The 12,745-nt window shown below is 50.3% G+C and overlaps 2 protein-coding genes across 2 annotated transcripts; one reads left to right on the top strand and one right to left on the bottom strand.

The window, feature by feature from the left end:
* The first annotated feature begins 795 nt into the window (after window positions 1-795).
* Window positions 796-3,529, top strand: LOC123169600 (putative F-box/FBD/LRR-repeat protein At1g78760). The gene is made up of 4 exons (XM_044587472.1): window positions 796-934; window positions 1,089-1,995; window positions 2,606-2,761; window positions 2,849-3,529. The coding sequence occupies exons 2-4, from the start codon at window positions 1,138-1,140 to the stop codon at window positions 3,035-3,037; spliced, it is 1,203 nt and encodes a 400-aa protein (XP_044443407.1). The 5' UTR covers window positions 796-934; window positions 1,089-1,137; the 3' UTR covers window positions 3,038-3,529.
* Window positions 3,530-7,420: 3,891 nt separating this feature from the next.
* On the bottom strand, window positions 7,421-8,237 carry LOC123164516 (E3 ubiquitin-protein ligase ATL9-like). The gene has a single exon (XM_044582025.1). The coding sequence runs from the start codon at window positions 7,934-7,936 to the stop codon at window positions 7,421-7,423; it is 516 nt and encodes a 171-aa protein (XP_044437960.1). The 5' UTR covers window positions 7,937-8,237.
* Window positions 8,238-12,745: the final 4,508 nt, after the last annotated feature.

Here is a 12,745-nt window from a genome sequence, read left to right as displayed (position 1 = left end):
GCGGACGATGGTGGCGTCCATGACGTTGTTCCCTTCTCGAGGCATCGTTGTTTCAGGTCGTGGCACCCTACTCGTGATGCTCCAGGGGAAGCCCTAGATTTGGATCTACCAGATCAGACGATGATGGCACCTTCAATGTCGTTGTCCCTCCTGGGGGCATCGTTTGGATCAAATGCTGGGTGGACGGGACAAGCAGGGGAGCGGTGTCGCATTCACTGCAAGGTCGACGTCGGATCCCGGTGGCATGGCACTGCGGAGGTTCGGCGAAGGGCGCGTGTGGACGGATCGTGGAGGATGGTGGAGTTGCCTGGCGTCGTGGTGGCATCGACGACAGGCCGGACAAGGTCGATGCGTCAGCTCCTGCTCTGAAGATGGACCGGCGAAAGATGGCGGCGGCAGCCTGTGAGAGTGCGCCGAACCGGTATGGGACCCAGTCCCGGTGTGTGGCTGGGCTGGCGCATCCGGTTATAGATATCAGGGTTTAGTGCCATGTTCAGCACACCTTCATCAAGGGAATAGGAGTAGCAACAGGTGTTGCCTAGATGGTAGCTTCAGGCTGACTCATATATTATTTTGTATGGTTTTTATGAATAATTAATAAAATAGTTGTATGCATCGTCCAGATACTGAGACCGAGGTTTATTCTCTTTTTGAAGGAAAAATTTATTTTGGGACGGAAGGAGTAGTTTTATTTGACGGGATGATTTGTTATTTTGTTACCGAGAGAGTAACACTTCTCCGGACTCCGGGAAGGCCTAAACCGTAGTATACGTGTTCTTTTCACTTTACTCGGCAATTACAGTGCTCTCTTTGCAAATAAAGACTAGACGATTGACGTGACGACGCTTGCTGTTCATCAAGGCTGGGTCGAGGCATCAGCATCCACCCGGATTTGGGGTGGGACAGAGTTGAGCGCACTCGCGCACCACCGGAGGTATGCTCTGGATCCCTTTCACCTCCCCTCGTTGATTCTCTCGACATCTCTTCCCTGATTTTTGTTTCTCTGCGTTCGTCTTCTTCCTGCCGTCCCAAATCTTGTCCCGAGCTGCGGATTCACGGCTTGCATTCGTTCATTTCCGTTGCTGCAGCCTCCCTGCACACAACCTGTTCGACGAAACGCCTCCGAGCTCTGACCCCATGGCGGAGGCGTCGGGCGACGGGGGCATGGAAGACAAGATCAGCGCCCTCCCGGATGAGCTCCTCATCCATGTTCTCTCCCACCTGCGCTCACGCGAAGCTGTGCACACATGCGTGCTGGCACGGCGCTGGCGAGACCTCTGGCAGTGGGTGCCCTGCATCGACGTGTCTTTCAAGGAATTCGCAGACATGCCGTATGAAGATGATGATGAAGACGACTTTGAGTTCAAGAAGTTCGTCAACCGTTTGCTGATGCTCCGTAGACCCGTTGACCTGGAGGCGTTCCGGCTCGAGTACAGGTTGCCCACCGACGGCGACTACGCTGAAGATGACTCCGCCGGTGCTAACCTATGGATCGCCCATGTGTTACAGTACAAGGCTCAGGCTGTCAAGGTTGTCACTCAGAACGAATATTTGCAGCTCGCACCTTCGGTATTCACTTCAGCGTACCTGAAAAGACTGCACATCTGCAATGCTAATCTGATCCAAGGTTTCTTTAAGCACCTCCAAATGGGCTGCCCAGTATTGGAGTATCTATTGCTATCGAACACCAACATTCAGGACCTTGATATTTTCTCCAATACACTGAAGGCTTTGACCCTCGCTGATGATGTTATGTTCTCATTTAACAATGGTGACCAGGCTTCTATTTCTGCTCCAAACCTCACTTCTCTGTCCTTCGAATGGTGTCCTTCCGCGGCCAGGCTACCTGTACTAAAGAACATGACATCTCTAGAGACGGCGTCAGTAGTACTTTTATGGGGGACAATCAGATATTGTGATGCGGATGGTATCAAGCAGTTTCTTGGAGGCCTCTCTCATGTTAGAAGTTTGAACTTCTGTTATGGCGTTAAAAAGGTGAGCTTCTTGGTTTGAAACGCCTATCTATGACGCCTCCTTTTGTTGGTAGATCACATTTCTCCAGATATTAATCTACACTATAATCTGCGACCTAAGCACATTTTGTCTGTATCTCACTTCATATAGCTTCATCAGCATACTAACAGATTGGACCAAAATATCTCACTTCATATGCTCATTCTTAGTGCAATAACTTCGTTATAATATAGCTTCATCAGCATACTAATGTAAAGTGCTTCAGCAATTGTTGGGACCACATTGCCAACTCCTACAAACAGATTGGACCAAAGCAACAGAATGTCATGTGACACAACCATGCTGATTTAATCACATGTGTTCCATGACTATTGAGGAAAAAAAATTGAGTATACGATTGTGTAATACAATTGTTTATGGTTAACATGATCTCTATTTGTGCTGTGATTTTTTCGTATCCAATGTGCTCCAAAGCTATAGCTCTAAGATTTTCAATGGCACACAGTCAGAAGCGTAATCACATTTTGTTAACTCCCTCCTGATATTTTGGCAAGTTTGTTGAAGCACAAAAAAGAAATGGAAGAATAGCATGGTTTTAATGTTCTGTCTTAATCCTTTCAATTATTTGCAGGTGGAGATGAAAGATAACTACAGATGGTGCCCAACATTTGGTAATCTTATAAACCTGACTCTTCATAGTTCGTGCGTGCATGGAGACTTCTATGCACTGATAGTCTTCCTACAGAACTCACCTAGTCTAAAGAAGCTAACTCTTGAACTATACCAGGTATATGGTCTTCTCCGTAGCATCTATCCTTCAATGAATGTTGGTGCATTTACTGTAAAGATAAAACTGTTCCTTTTTATTTGCCAGCGTGAATATCAAACGCAGGATATACCTACAATCACTGGCGAGCTTGAGGATAGATCATTTACATGTGAGCAGCTTGAGATTGTTGAAATCATATGCTCGGAGGGAAATGAGCTGCTACCTTGGGTGAATCAGTTCTTGCTTGATAGTGGCATAAGGCCTGATCAGATGCGTGTCATTTACGAGGACTAAGGCCAATGGAGGCATTTGATGATTCAGGTCCCACTACAGGTGAAATTACATGGAATCACACATTGGAATGTCATCTCAGGCAAACATTATTTCCTATTGGATCTATATTCGCTCGCTCTGTTTTAGTTGGAATGAACATAGCATGCGTGTTTGCTGCCCTTGCCTTTTTCATACAGTAGTGATGATTTTGAAGCATGTTCTGCTGATGGTGAACCAAAAGAAACATATGACTTGGATGTCATTTTCCTATGTGGTGCCATTCTGGTAGAACGTCACACTACATGAGACGTGAAAAATTGCTTGTGCTGGTTGGAGTTTATATTGGTCCAAATCTCCGAGGATACTTTTCTTGTAACTGTTCTGTTAGCTCATTCAGATTTTGTGATGTTATTGATCTGAGATGCATGGCTGATGGCTGCACAAAACTTGATGTTGCCCTTTCTGCTGTTTTTGAAACAAAAATGCTTCATGTCATGCCAATCTTTGAACTTACGTACCTTATGTGCAGCTCAACTTCATATGATATTCATGTAAAGACACCCTTGAATTGCACTTCATTTGTAAACATAGTATTCCCTTCCCTTCATTCGGTTACATCTATATATGTATGCACACTGCACACATCGTTGTCAACCTCTTCTAAAAAAGGAAAAAAAACATATTTAATTCATACAAAACGTCAATGGCTCGGATTTTCTGTTTTTCAAATATAAATGCAATAGTAGTTCAGCAGAAAGTCACGTATACATCATATCCAGTCGAGGCACATACTTAAGACAAATGTACTTACGCTCCTACTACAAATAAGATGAATGCTTTTAGCCACTAATTAGTATATATACTTGAAAAAATAATCATCTGCTTTGGGCTATTATTGCAACATCGGCCGCGGCTGGTCATGTGTTATCGTTAAACAGCCTGGAGCCCACACAATTGGCCGCGGTACTTCTCCGCGTTGGCGCCAAGCTTCTCCTTCAACGTCTCGAAAGCCAGGAGCGCCAGCGTGCTACCTGTGCCGGCGGGCGTCGGCTTCGGCTCATTGGGCTGCACCACGCCGAGCTGCTTCACGATGTGGCCCAGCGCGCCGACGCACCTCTGGTCGTGCTGCCTCGCCAGCCGCTTCACGTCGTACACGGCCGGCCCGAGGAGCTGCCGCACCATCTCCATGAAATCGTCCACGTCGTCCGGAAGCTTCTCGCCGGACATCATGGCCGCGAAGTAGCCGACGTGGTACGCGCCGGCGAACGTCGCCCACGACGCCTGGGCCCTGAGCAGGCCGGAGTCCCGCAGCATCCAGCGGAGCTCGTACCCGTGGATGCCGGACTCGGGAAGCCGGCCGAAGTCGACCCCGCGGCGGGCGAGGTAGGCGATGGAGTCAGGGTCCCTCGCGTCGAGGTCCGAGGCGACGTCGAACCCGCGCAGGTTGAACTCCCACGCGAACCGGCCGCCGTCGTCGGTGCGGATGGCGAGCCCCACCTGGAGCGGCTTCAGGAGGGACACGTTCGCATGGATCACCTGGTACCGCTCCTCGGCGGTCATGTCATAGTGGCTCTTCCGGCCGTCGCCGCGGATCACGCAGCCCGGGTACTGCACGTTCAGCGCGACGTGCGTGGCGTGCGGCGCGATCTGGCAGAAGACGGCAGACTCTGCCTTGAAGTTGTCGGCCCACACCGACCGGACGGCGGCGGCGCCGTCGTCCATGGCGGCGGACGGGACTTGCTGCTGCGGCGGCGTCTCTGATCACCGGGAGTTCTGTTCGACGCGGTGGCAGCCCTACGATAGAGCTAGATCAGGAGGTGCTTTCCGTGCTGCTCGACTTTCTCTGGAGGCCTGCTTCCGTTGAAATATATATAGACGCAGCAGAGCTGTGGATTGTTTCGGATTCAGGTTGAGCGTCGTAGGTGCAGTATTTTCGACTAGGATTTGACTTCTCGGCTGGATTCGGAGATGCAAACGTGTCCCGTATTATCCACTCACCTGGACGCCGGGTCCGTACCGTATTGGTTTCCAAGTTTTGCAGCAAGTCCAAAGCCTATCTCGAATCAACCGAGCAGCCGGCTGTGACATGACTTTGACTGATGACCTTAGAGGCCGCCCCGGCCTCTTCGGCTACTCCTGCCAGCGACCCCGCTCGAGCGGTGGAGGCCGCCTCGGCTGCTCCTGTGGGCGCTCCCGCTCCGACGACGCCGGCCTCTCAAGCTCCTTCTGCCGGCGCTGCCCCAGCCCATCCACCGTCGCCCTCTGCCGAAGACGTCGCTGCGGCCTACCTCGCCTCCCGCAAGGCCGACCCGGCAGTGCGGGGACGCTTTGCCTCACGCAAGCTTCCCTCCACGACCGAGATGCCGGCCAGCTCCGATCTGGTCCTGGCAACTCCGACGCCTACCACGCCGGCCGTCGTTGCTGCCGGAGACAACAGCCTTCGGGGAGCTGCCTCTGATGGCCCCGTTTCAGTCGAGGACAACGGCGTGCCCGCTGCTGTAGCTTCCCACGCTGCTGTTGCGGGCGACGGGCACGTCATGCAGGCGCCTCCGGTGCGTCCAGGTTGGGGAGATTGGAGAGGATGTTTCGACCGCGAGGCGTCGCCGGAAGCCTCTGTGTGTCAAGCTCCAAGTGGGACGTTGGGGGGGTGGCAGCTTCTCTTGAGGGGGCGCAACTCCACTTCCGTTCCTTTCCGTCGCCCTGCTATCATATGTGGCGTTCTCCGCTGGCGTGGTCGAGAGACAGGTGTTTCCAATGCCTCTGTCGAGGTCACTATGCACACTCCTGCAGGGATTCAATCCGATGCACGAACTGCCTTTGATCTGGTCACATCGCCCGCTTCTGCCGTGCTAAGAAGCCTGTCCACCAAGCTTCACCAGCCCAATGTCATGCTCCACCGCCTCCATCCACCGGTGATGTCTCCGTGACAGACGTGCAGTTCCAGTTTGTCTCGGCTCAGCAAGTCGGGTTGGCGGAGGAGACCGAGCTGCTTCGCACTGAGCTTCGTGACTGCGTTGCGCGAGACGGGAGTGTTTTGGTGAGAGCGGAGGCCGCTCTCGCCAAACTTGAGGTGGTGCCGGATGTGTCTTCGCTGCCTCAGCTTCAGATTGGCGTTGCCCCTGATTTGTCCCCGTCCCTTGAGATCCTGGTTGGTTCTGCCGATGGGGAAGCAGGCATGTATGGAGATCTCTCCCCTCGTGCTACATCTTGTCAGTTGTCATTGCCCATCGTGCCGATTGCTTCTGAGAGTGAAGACGTTGTCGAGGTCGTGGCCCCGGTGCTGCAGATTATGCCTGAGCTGCAGAAGCTTTGTGGGGAGCCCACTTCACCTATTTCGATGGTGCTTCCTAAGGAGATGAGGTCGCTTGGTGGGGACTTGGCGATGCCGACTACGACCTCACCGTTGTCGTTGGAGTCCAGTCAGCCACTTGCCTATGTGGACCGTGGAGGTTTGGATGTTGCTATTGCTCTCTCACCCGAGGTTGTTGCCCAGGTGGCATCGGTGGGTGCCGAGGTTGATGAGATAGGTGCTTTGGCAGCTACTTCTGAGGCGCCGAAGCCCATTCGGTCGCCCATCTTCGACCGTGACGCTATGTTGGCACGCATTGACGAGGTGGTCTTCGTGAAAAAGCTTGACCGTTTGCTCGACTCCTTGGAGGCAACTTGTCCTGGGTCTCGCAATGTGATTGCTTGCCTCCTCGTGGAGCACAGGCAAAATAAAGAAGGTGAAGAAGGCTCTCAGGAGCATAGACAAAAAGAGTGGCGCCATTGATAAGGTGTCTGCGGCTGCTTAATGGAGAATACTCAGTCTATTCGTCCTCCATCTCCGAGTGGCTCGTCTCCGTGGATTTCTTGGCGTCTGATGTATTCAACATTGGTTTTGTTGAGGGTTTCTTTGCAACATAGAAGTGCCAGGGTTTGTGGTTGTTGCGTGTTATGTATATTTGTCGGGTTGACCGTGAGGTCATGGAGTTTCTTTGTTAGCGAGTAGTCTGCATGTGATCTATATGTATCGGTTTTCGTCCGGTTTTCCGTTAATTAACCGGGCAATTCTCTTCTTCTTAATTAATCGATGTAGCAAATTTTTTGCCTCCGTTTTGAAAAAAAAAACTGATGACCTTAGCAGAAGCAGAGGATCCGACGGCGGAAGAGTCCGAAAGATACCCAACAAAAAAACATGCAATTTTGTTGGCGGAACAATCTGACGGCGGAGCAATGCTACTACTCCTAAGAGATTTTAGTTGATGGAATTTTTCTCCAACAAAAAATAGAGTGCAATTGGGTCAAAAGGAAAAATACCTAATGTTTCCAATGTTACTAGTGATGAACATTATGGGAAATTCTTAATGATCCAATCCAATCCTCTAAAACTCCTATGATTTTTCGTGTAAAAGAAGGAAAGCCCTAAACAAATTGCATAGCACGGGCGGCAACTTCCACGGCCGGCACGGTGGAGCCATCGACCGGAGACCGGCAGACGGGGCACGTCCTGTGAGACCAGAGCCACTCGTCGATGCACCGGTCATGGAAGAGGTGCGTGCACGCCGGCAGCTGCTTCACCACCTCCTTGGGCTTGATCTCGGCGAGGCACACCGCGCACTCGTGGCCCTCTCCGCCGCTGCACCTCAGTTTCTCGTACTTGTACACAGGCAGGCCGGCGAGCGCCGCCCGGCCTAGCCCGACGGCCGGTTCGCGCGGAAGCGCGGCCATGGACGACTGATCCCCCTCTGGATCTTGCAGGAGTTGGCGTTGCGACCTAGCGCGGGCCTGCGCGCGCTGGCACAACGCCGCGATGAAGAGGAAGGCGAGCAGGACGCCGGCGATGCGGATGATGATTGGCCAGGGGACGCCGGCGAGTTTCAGTATGCAGCACGTCAAGCCCACCGGAGCAACCACGGCGAGCACGAGCTTGAGCGGCATGCCGGCGACCGAATCACGCTGGTTTCCAATGCTAGCTATCGGTTTGTAGTTTGAGCTAGGTCTACGGGCTTCCTAGAATCCTATAGTGGGTGTGTGCTGGTGTCTTGTCTGACTGGGTTGTCTTTTCGCGCGGCGTGTGTTGTCTGACTGCAAGAGCTCATCGATGTCGACGAGCTGGCCATCTCGGAGTTTACGTGCTCATACTTTGGATCAAGCAAAATTACCGTAGCATGCACGTACCGTTCGTTGTCAACACGTGTGTGTGTGTGTGTGTGTGTGTGTGGCGTAATCCTGTTGGTCAGGCAAGAGACAATTTGCAGCGTGCTGAATTATTTTTCGGTGATAACAAGGGAGGAGAATATCTGCAGTTGCTGTTATGAAGGTAAGACCATGCAGTTGATAAATCTCATCCATTGCTTTCAATTAGATGGTCAGGATCTCTCATGCACGAGAGTATCGCAAAGAAACGGTCAGATTTAGCGATTAGACGTGCCAATATTTGGTCGAAAAAAATCAGGGTGAGGAGAGGGCCACAATAAGAAAACAGGGGAGAAAGATCAGGGAGACCACAGAGAGGGGTCTGTAAGCTTCAAATCCGTACAGAGTTATGCTCACTCCAGAAGCTTTGGCACTGAGCTGAACCTGGCGCAACCTAGCGCAAACGGCGGGTTGTAACCGATTTGCTATTAGTTCAGACAACCTTGATGTCATTCAAATCATGAAGAATGGTGGAAGATCAGCGGAAGCAGTGGCGACAGCTTTTGATGATTACATCATGTTGTGTGTGTTTTCTCTCTTACTGGATTCATGCACTGTAATAGGAAAGCAAACATGGCTGTTCATGAGTTAGCTATAGGTTGGCTCGATTCTCCTGTTGTAGTGCTTGATTGGATGATCATTCCTTTTCTTATTGACAATGTAATTGTTCTTTCAAAGTAATAAAGTGGGTTGTTTTGTTAGAAAAGAAGTTGTAGTTGCAGTATTTTGGAGTGCATCAATATAGCAAGATGGACCAAAAGAAAATCAGTAACAAAAAAATCGTAAAGAGGTTTGACTTAGCATAAAAGTTAGAACTTTATTTTAATTGGTAGGGATAAATAGTATTGTTAATATATCGCTATTCTGAAACTAGGCTAATACACACCAAGGGCCTGTTCGGATCGACTCCACTCCCCAGCTCTGCTCCAGGAGCGGACAGAGCGGTGCCAAACGCTACGACTCCGCGGAGTACGGAGAGCGGAGCGGAGAAAACTGTAGCTCAATTTACAGAGTCGCTGAAACTGAACTCCGCGTGCCGCTCCCTGCAAAACATACCGGTTCGCTCGATCCTTTTCTGTCTCCCGTGCGACTCCCGTCCTCCCCTGACCATGGAACCCTAGCTTGATCCTTCACTAGAACTAGATTGATGTCTAAAAATACATGTATTTATGTGGCTTTTATTTGTGTTTGTCATCTGAAAATCCTATTTGTTTATGTTGCTAAAATCCTGTAATTTCAGCAAACTCATACTGAAGTGCTCTTGTGCGATACATTTCATTATGTGTGAAATTTTGCACAAAGAAATTATGTGTGAAATTTCTGCATCATTTGCTGTAAACTCATCATTTTAGTTCATTTTGTGCATCCTTGACACAAGTGAACACATGCTTGTACTGATCAGTGTCATACCAGATTGATGTGTGGTGGGGAGCCAGTAATCCAGAGTAGGGAGTGGAGTTGGTTGCCGAACAAGTTGCCTGCTCCTGATTTGTCATGAGGAGCCAGCTATCTAGGAGCGGGAGTGGAGCTGAGAATTTGATGGAGTGGAGTGGATCCAAACAGGCTAATATGGGAAAGTTGCGATTCTGCTTCCGTATGGCTGCACCTTCTATCCTCATCGTTCATTTTTGCACCGAAGTTCACTTCTATTTTTTATTTCTCCCAAATAAAAGTATATTTCAACTTGAAACTTTGCATATCAACGTCATACAAGTACTTTGATGTGAAGAATTTTTGGATTTTTGGTGCAATAGAAATTTTAAAAAATGGGGCAACTCATTCAAAATTCAAAATTTGTTTTCATTAAAAAAAACATTTTGTACAATGGGTGATACTTGTATATTGTTGGCCAGCAAAGTTTCAAGGTCAAATGTTCTCTTGTTTGAAAGGAACATAAAAGAGAAATTCCTATATAAAATAACACAGATCTTGATGCAAACTGAACGACCTACATAGAAGGTGTAGCTACATGAGAGTATGGAAAACCCACACTGGACAGCGTGCGAAATCGGAAAGGTGAGCAAGGCATGCATTGATACTTAACACATGCATCCACGGGATCAAGCGGCTAGCTAGAAGCTTCGAGCTGCTTTTTTCCTTACTCACGCTCTAAGCCCTCCATATAATCCTGGAAATATTTCCAGTAAAAAACACAAACTTATAAGGGTATCTACAACCTATGTTGACTTACAAATTTTCTTCCACATCCATTCGTGGACAAAGGGATCAGTTCACGAATATGGATGTGGAACCGGCCATCCAACACTATCTGCATACATTTCAAACACTCGTTAAACTAACTAGACAAATTACATGAAAACCAAATGATTTTTATACAAACCGGCGAAAACATTTACCGGCATATTATAACTAAACTATATCGCGCTACAGTAAAACTAGTCTACAGCCAGCTGTGGCGGATCGCCACTCCCACGACATGTCTTCCTCATGTCGTGGGAGTGGGGGAGAGTACCCTCCCTCCGCTTCCGTGAAGCACGGATCAGTGTTGGTTTTTGGGCAGGGGAAGACGGTTGCCGTGGTCTATGCCCCCGCTCACCGGGCAAAATACCGGCTGTGTAACCCGACGACGTGGTGGCAGTGGCTGTCGGTGTCAAAACCGGCGGATCTCGGGTAGGGGGTCCCGAACTGTGCGTCTTAGGATCGATGGTAACAGGAGACAGGGACACAATGTTTACCCAGGTTCGGTCCCTCTCGATGGAGGTAATACCCTACTTCCTGCTTGATTATCTTGGATGAATATGGGGTTACAAGAGTTGATCTACCTCGAGATCGTAATGGCTAAACCCTAGAAGTCTAGCATGTATGATTATGATTCTGATCGTCTCTACGGACTAAACCCTCCGGTTTATATAGACACCGGAGGGACTTAGGGTTATACAGAGTCGGTTTACAGAGGAAGGAATCTTCCTATCCGAACGCCAAGCTTGCCTTCCACGCTAAGGAGAGTCCTATCCGGACACGGGTAGAAATCTTCTGTTTTGTATCTTCATGGCCCATTAGTCCGGCCCACGTCACATAGCCCGGACGTCCGAGGACCCCTTAATCCAGGACTCCCTCAGTAGCCCCTGAACCAGGCTTCAATGACGATGTGTCCGGCGCGCAGATTGTCTTCGGCATTGCAAGGCGGGTTCCTCCTCCGAATACTTCAAAATAGTCTTCGAACACAAAAAACGTGTCCGGCTCCGCAAAATAAGCTCCACACACAGCCGTGAAGAGTATAATACTTAACAAGTCCCATCTGCTGACAATTGTTACGGCGAGACGTTACGTCCCTGGCCTGGTTATTATTTCGAATCGTCGTTCGGCCTCTCGCTCCATGTTACGAGACGTGGTCTTTATTGACACGTCCTGTCAAACAGAGATCGTGCCCCCTTATCACGGGATCCTTATCATTATGGGCGTGGGTAATCCAACCGTGTTGTTTGCACGATCCCTGGGGAAGAGGCGAGCTTTAAGGCCCGTGAGGAGGTGTTCGATATTCATCATCTTATAAAGGAGTACAGACCCGTCTTTTTCCCCCACGCCTTCCTCCTCCCCGGCCTTTCCAACCTCGAGCTCCAACGCCCAGGTCTCGATTTCTTTCATCGCCACTTCGCCTTTCCGCTATGTACGGATCCAGCTCCCAAGGCAGGTGGGCGGCCTCCTCGGTCACCGAGGAAGATATCGCGAAGCTCCGAGAGGCGAGGTACCTGACCGCGGAAATCCCCCACAGGCTCCCCGCTCGGGGGCAGGTTATCCCTACACCAAAATCCGGCGAGAGGGTGGTATTCATCCCCCACTTCCTCCGCGGGCTAGGGTTCGCTCTTCACCCTTTCGTTCGTGGCCTCATGTTCTATTATGGGCTAGATTTTCACGATCTAGCTCCAGACTCCTTTCTTCACATCTCGGCGTTTATCGTCATGTGCGAGGCTTTTCTACGCATCCCTCCACACTTCGGCCTATGGATCAAGACCTTCAATGTGAAGCCGAAGATAGTCGAAGGGGAGCAGGCAGAGTGCGGCGGTGCTATGGTGAACAAGCTCACCAATACTATCTGGCCAAAAGGCACTTTCACAGAAACCTCCAACTTATGGCAGCGAGAGTGGTTCTACATCACCGAGCCCCGCGGTACCAAATGGGTGACCACACCTGCGTTCCGATCTGGCCCTCCATTGCGACTCGCGTCGTGGATTAACCAGGGGCTAGACTGGGGATCAACTGATGAAGTCCAGACACTGCAAAGCCGCATCCAGAGCATCCTCGAAAAGGGCACCGGCCTCATCAACGTGATCCAGGTAATGCTAGTCCGTCGGATCCTCCCGTGCTAGCGACGGCCTCTCCGCATGTGGGAGTTCAATTCGGAAGGACCGCGGACCCTTCAACAATTCTTTGGCACAACGCACAGAGGGATGTGGAAGCTATTCTTCAAGACTCGAAAGCAGTGGCCGGATACAAACGAGGACATCGGCCTTGACTGCAACCATCCGGATACCCCGGTAAGCACCCGATTTCAGAACGCAACTTGGTTGATTATCCCATAGCGATGTACTG

This window comes from Triticum aestivum, chromosome 7D, assembly GCF_018294505.1.
Source record: "Triticum aestivum cultivar Chinese Spring chromosome 7D, IWGSC CS RefSeq v2.1, whole genome shotgun sequence".
NCBI lineage: Eukaryota > Viridiplantae > Streptophyta > Magnoliopsida > Poales > Poaceae > Triticum > Triticum aestivum.
This window is presented reverse-complemented; position numbering and strand designations above follow the sequence as displayed.

Excerpts from the sequence above, each read along its gene's own strand:
- LOC123169600 (XM_044587472.1), top strand. The coding sequence starts at position 1,138 with ATGGCGGAGGCGTCGGGCGACGGGGGCATGGAAGACAAGATCAGCGCC. Across the intron at positions 1,996-2,605 it reads TCTGTTATGGCGTTAAAAAG|GTGGAGATGAAAGATAACTA; the intron begins GTGAGCTTCTTG and ends AATTATTTGCAG. Across the intron at positions 2,762-2,848 it reads TAACTCTTGAACTATACCAG|CGTGAATATCAAACGCAGGA; the intron begins GTATATGGTCTT and ends TTTATTTGCCAG.
- LOC123164516 (XM_044582025.1), bottom strand. The coding sequence starts at position 7,936 with ATGCCGCTCAAGCTCGTGCTCGCCGTGGTTGCTCCGGTGGGCTTGACG.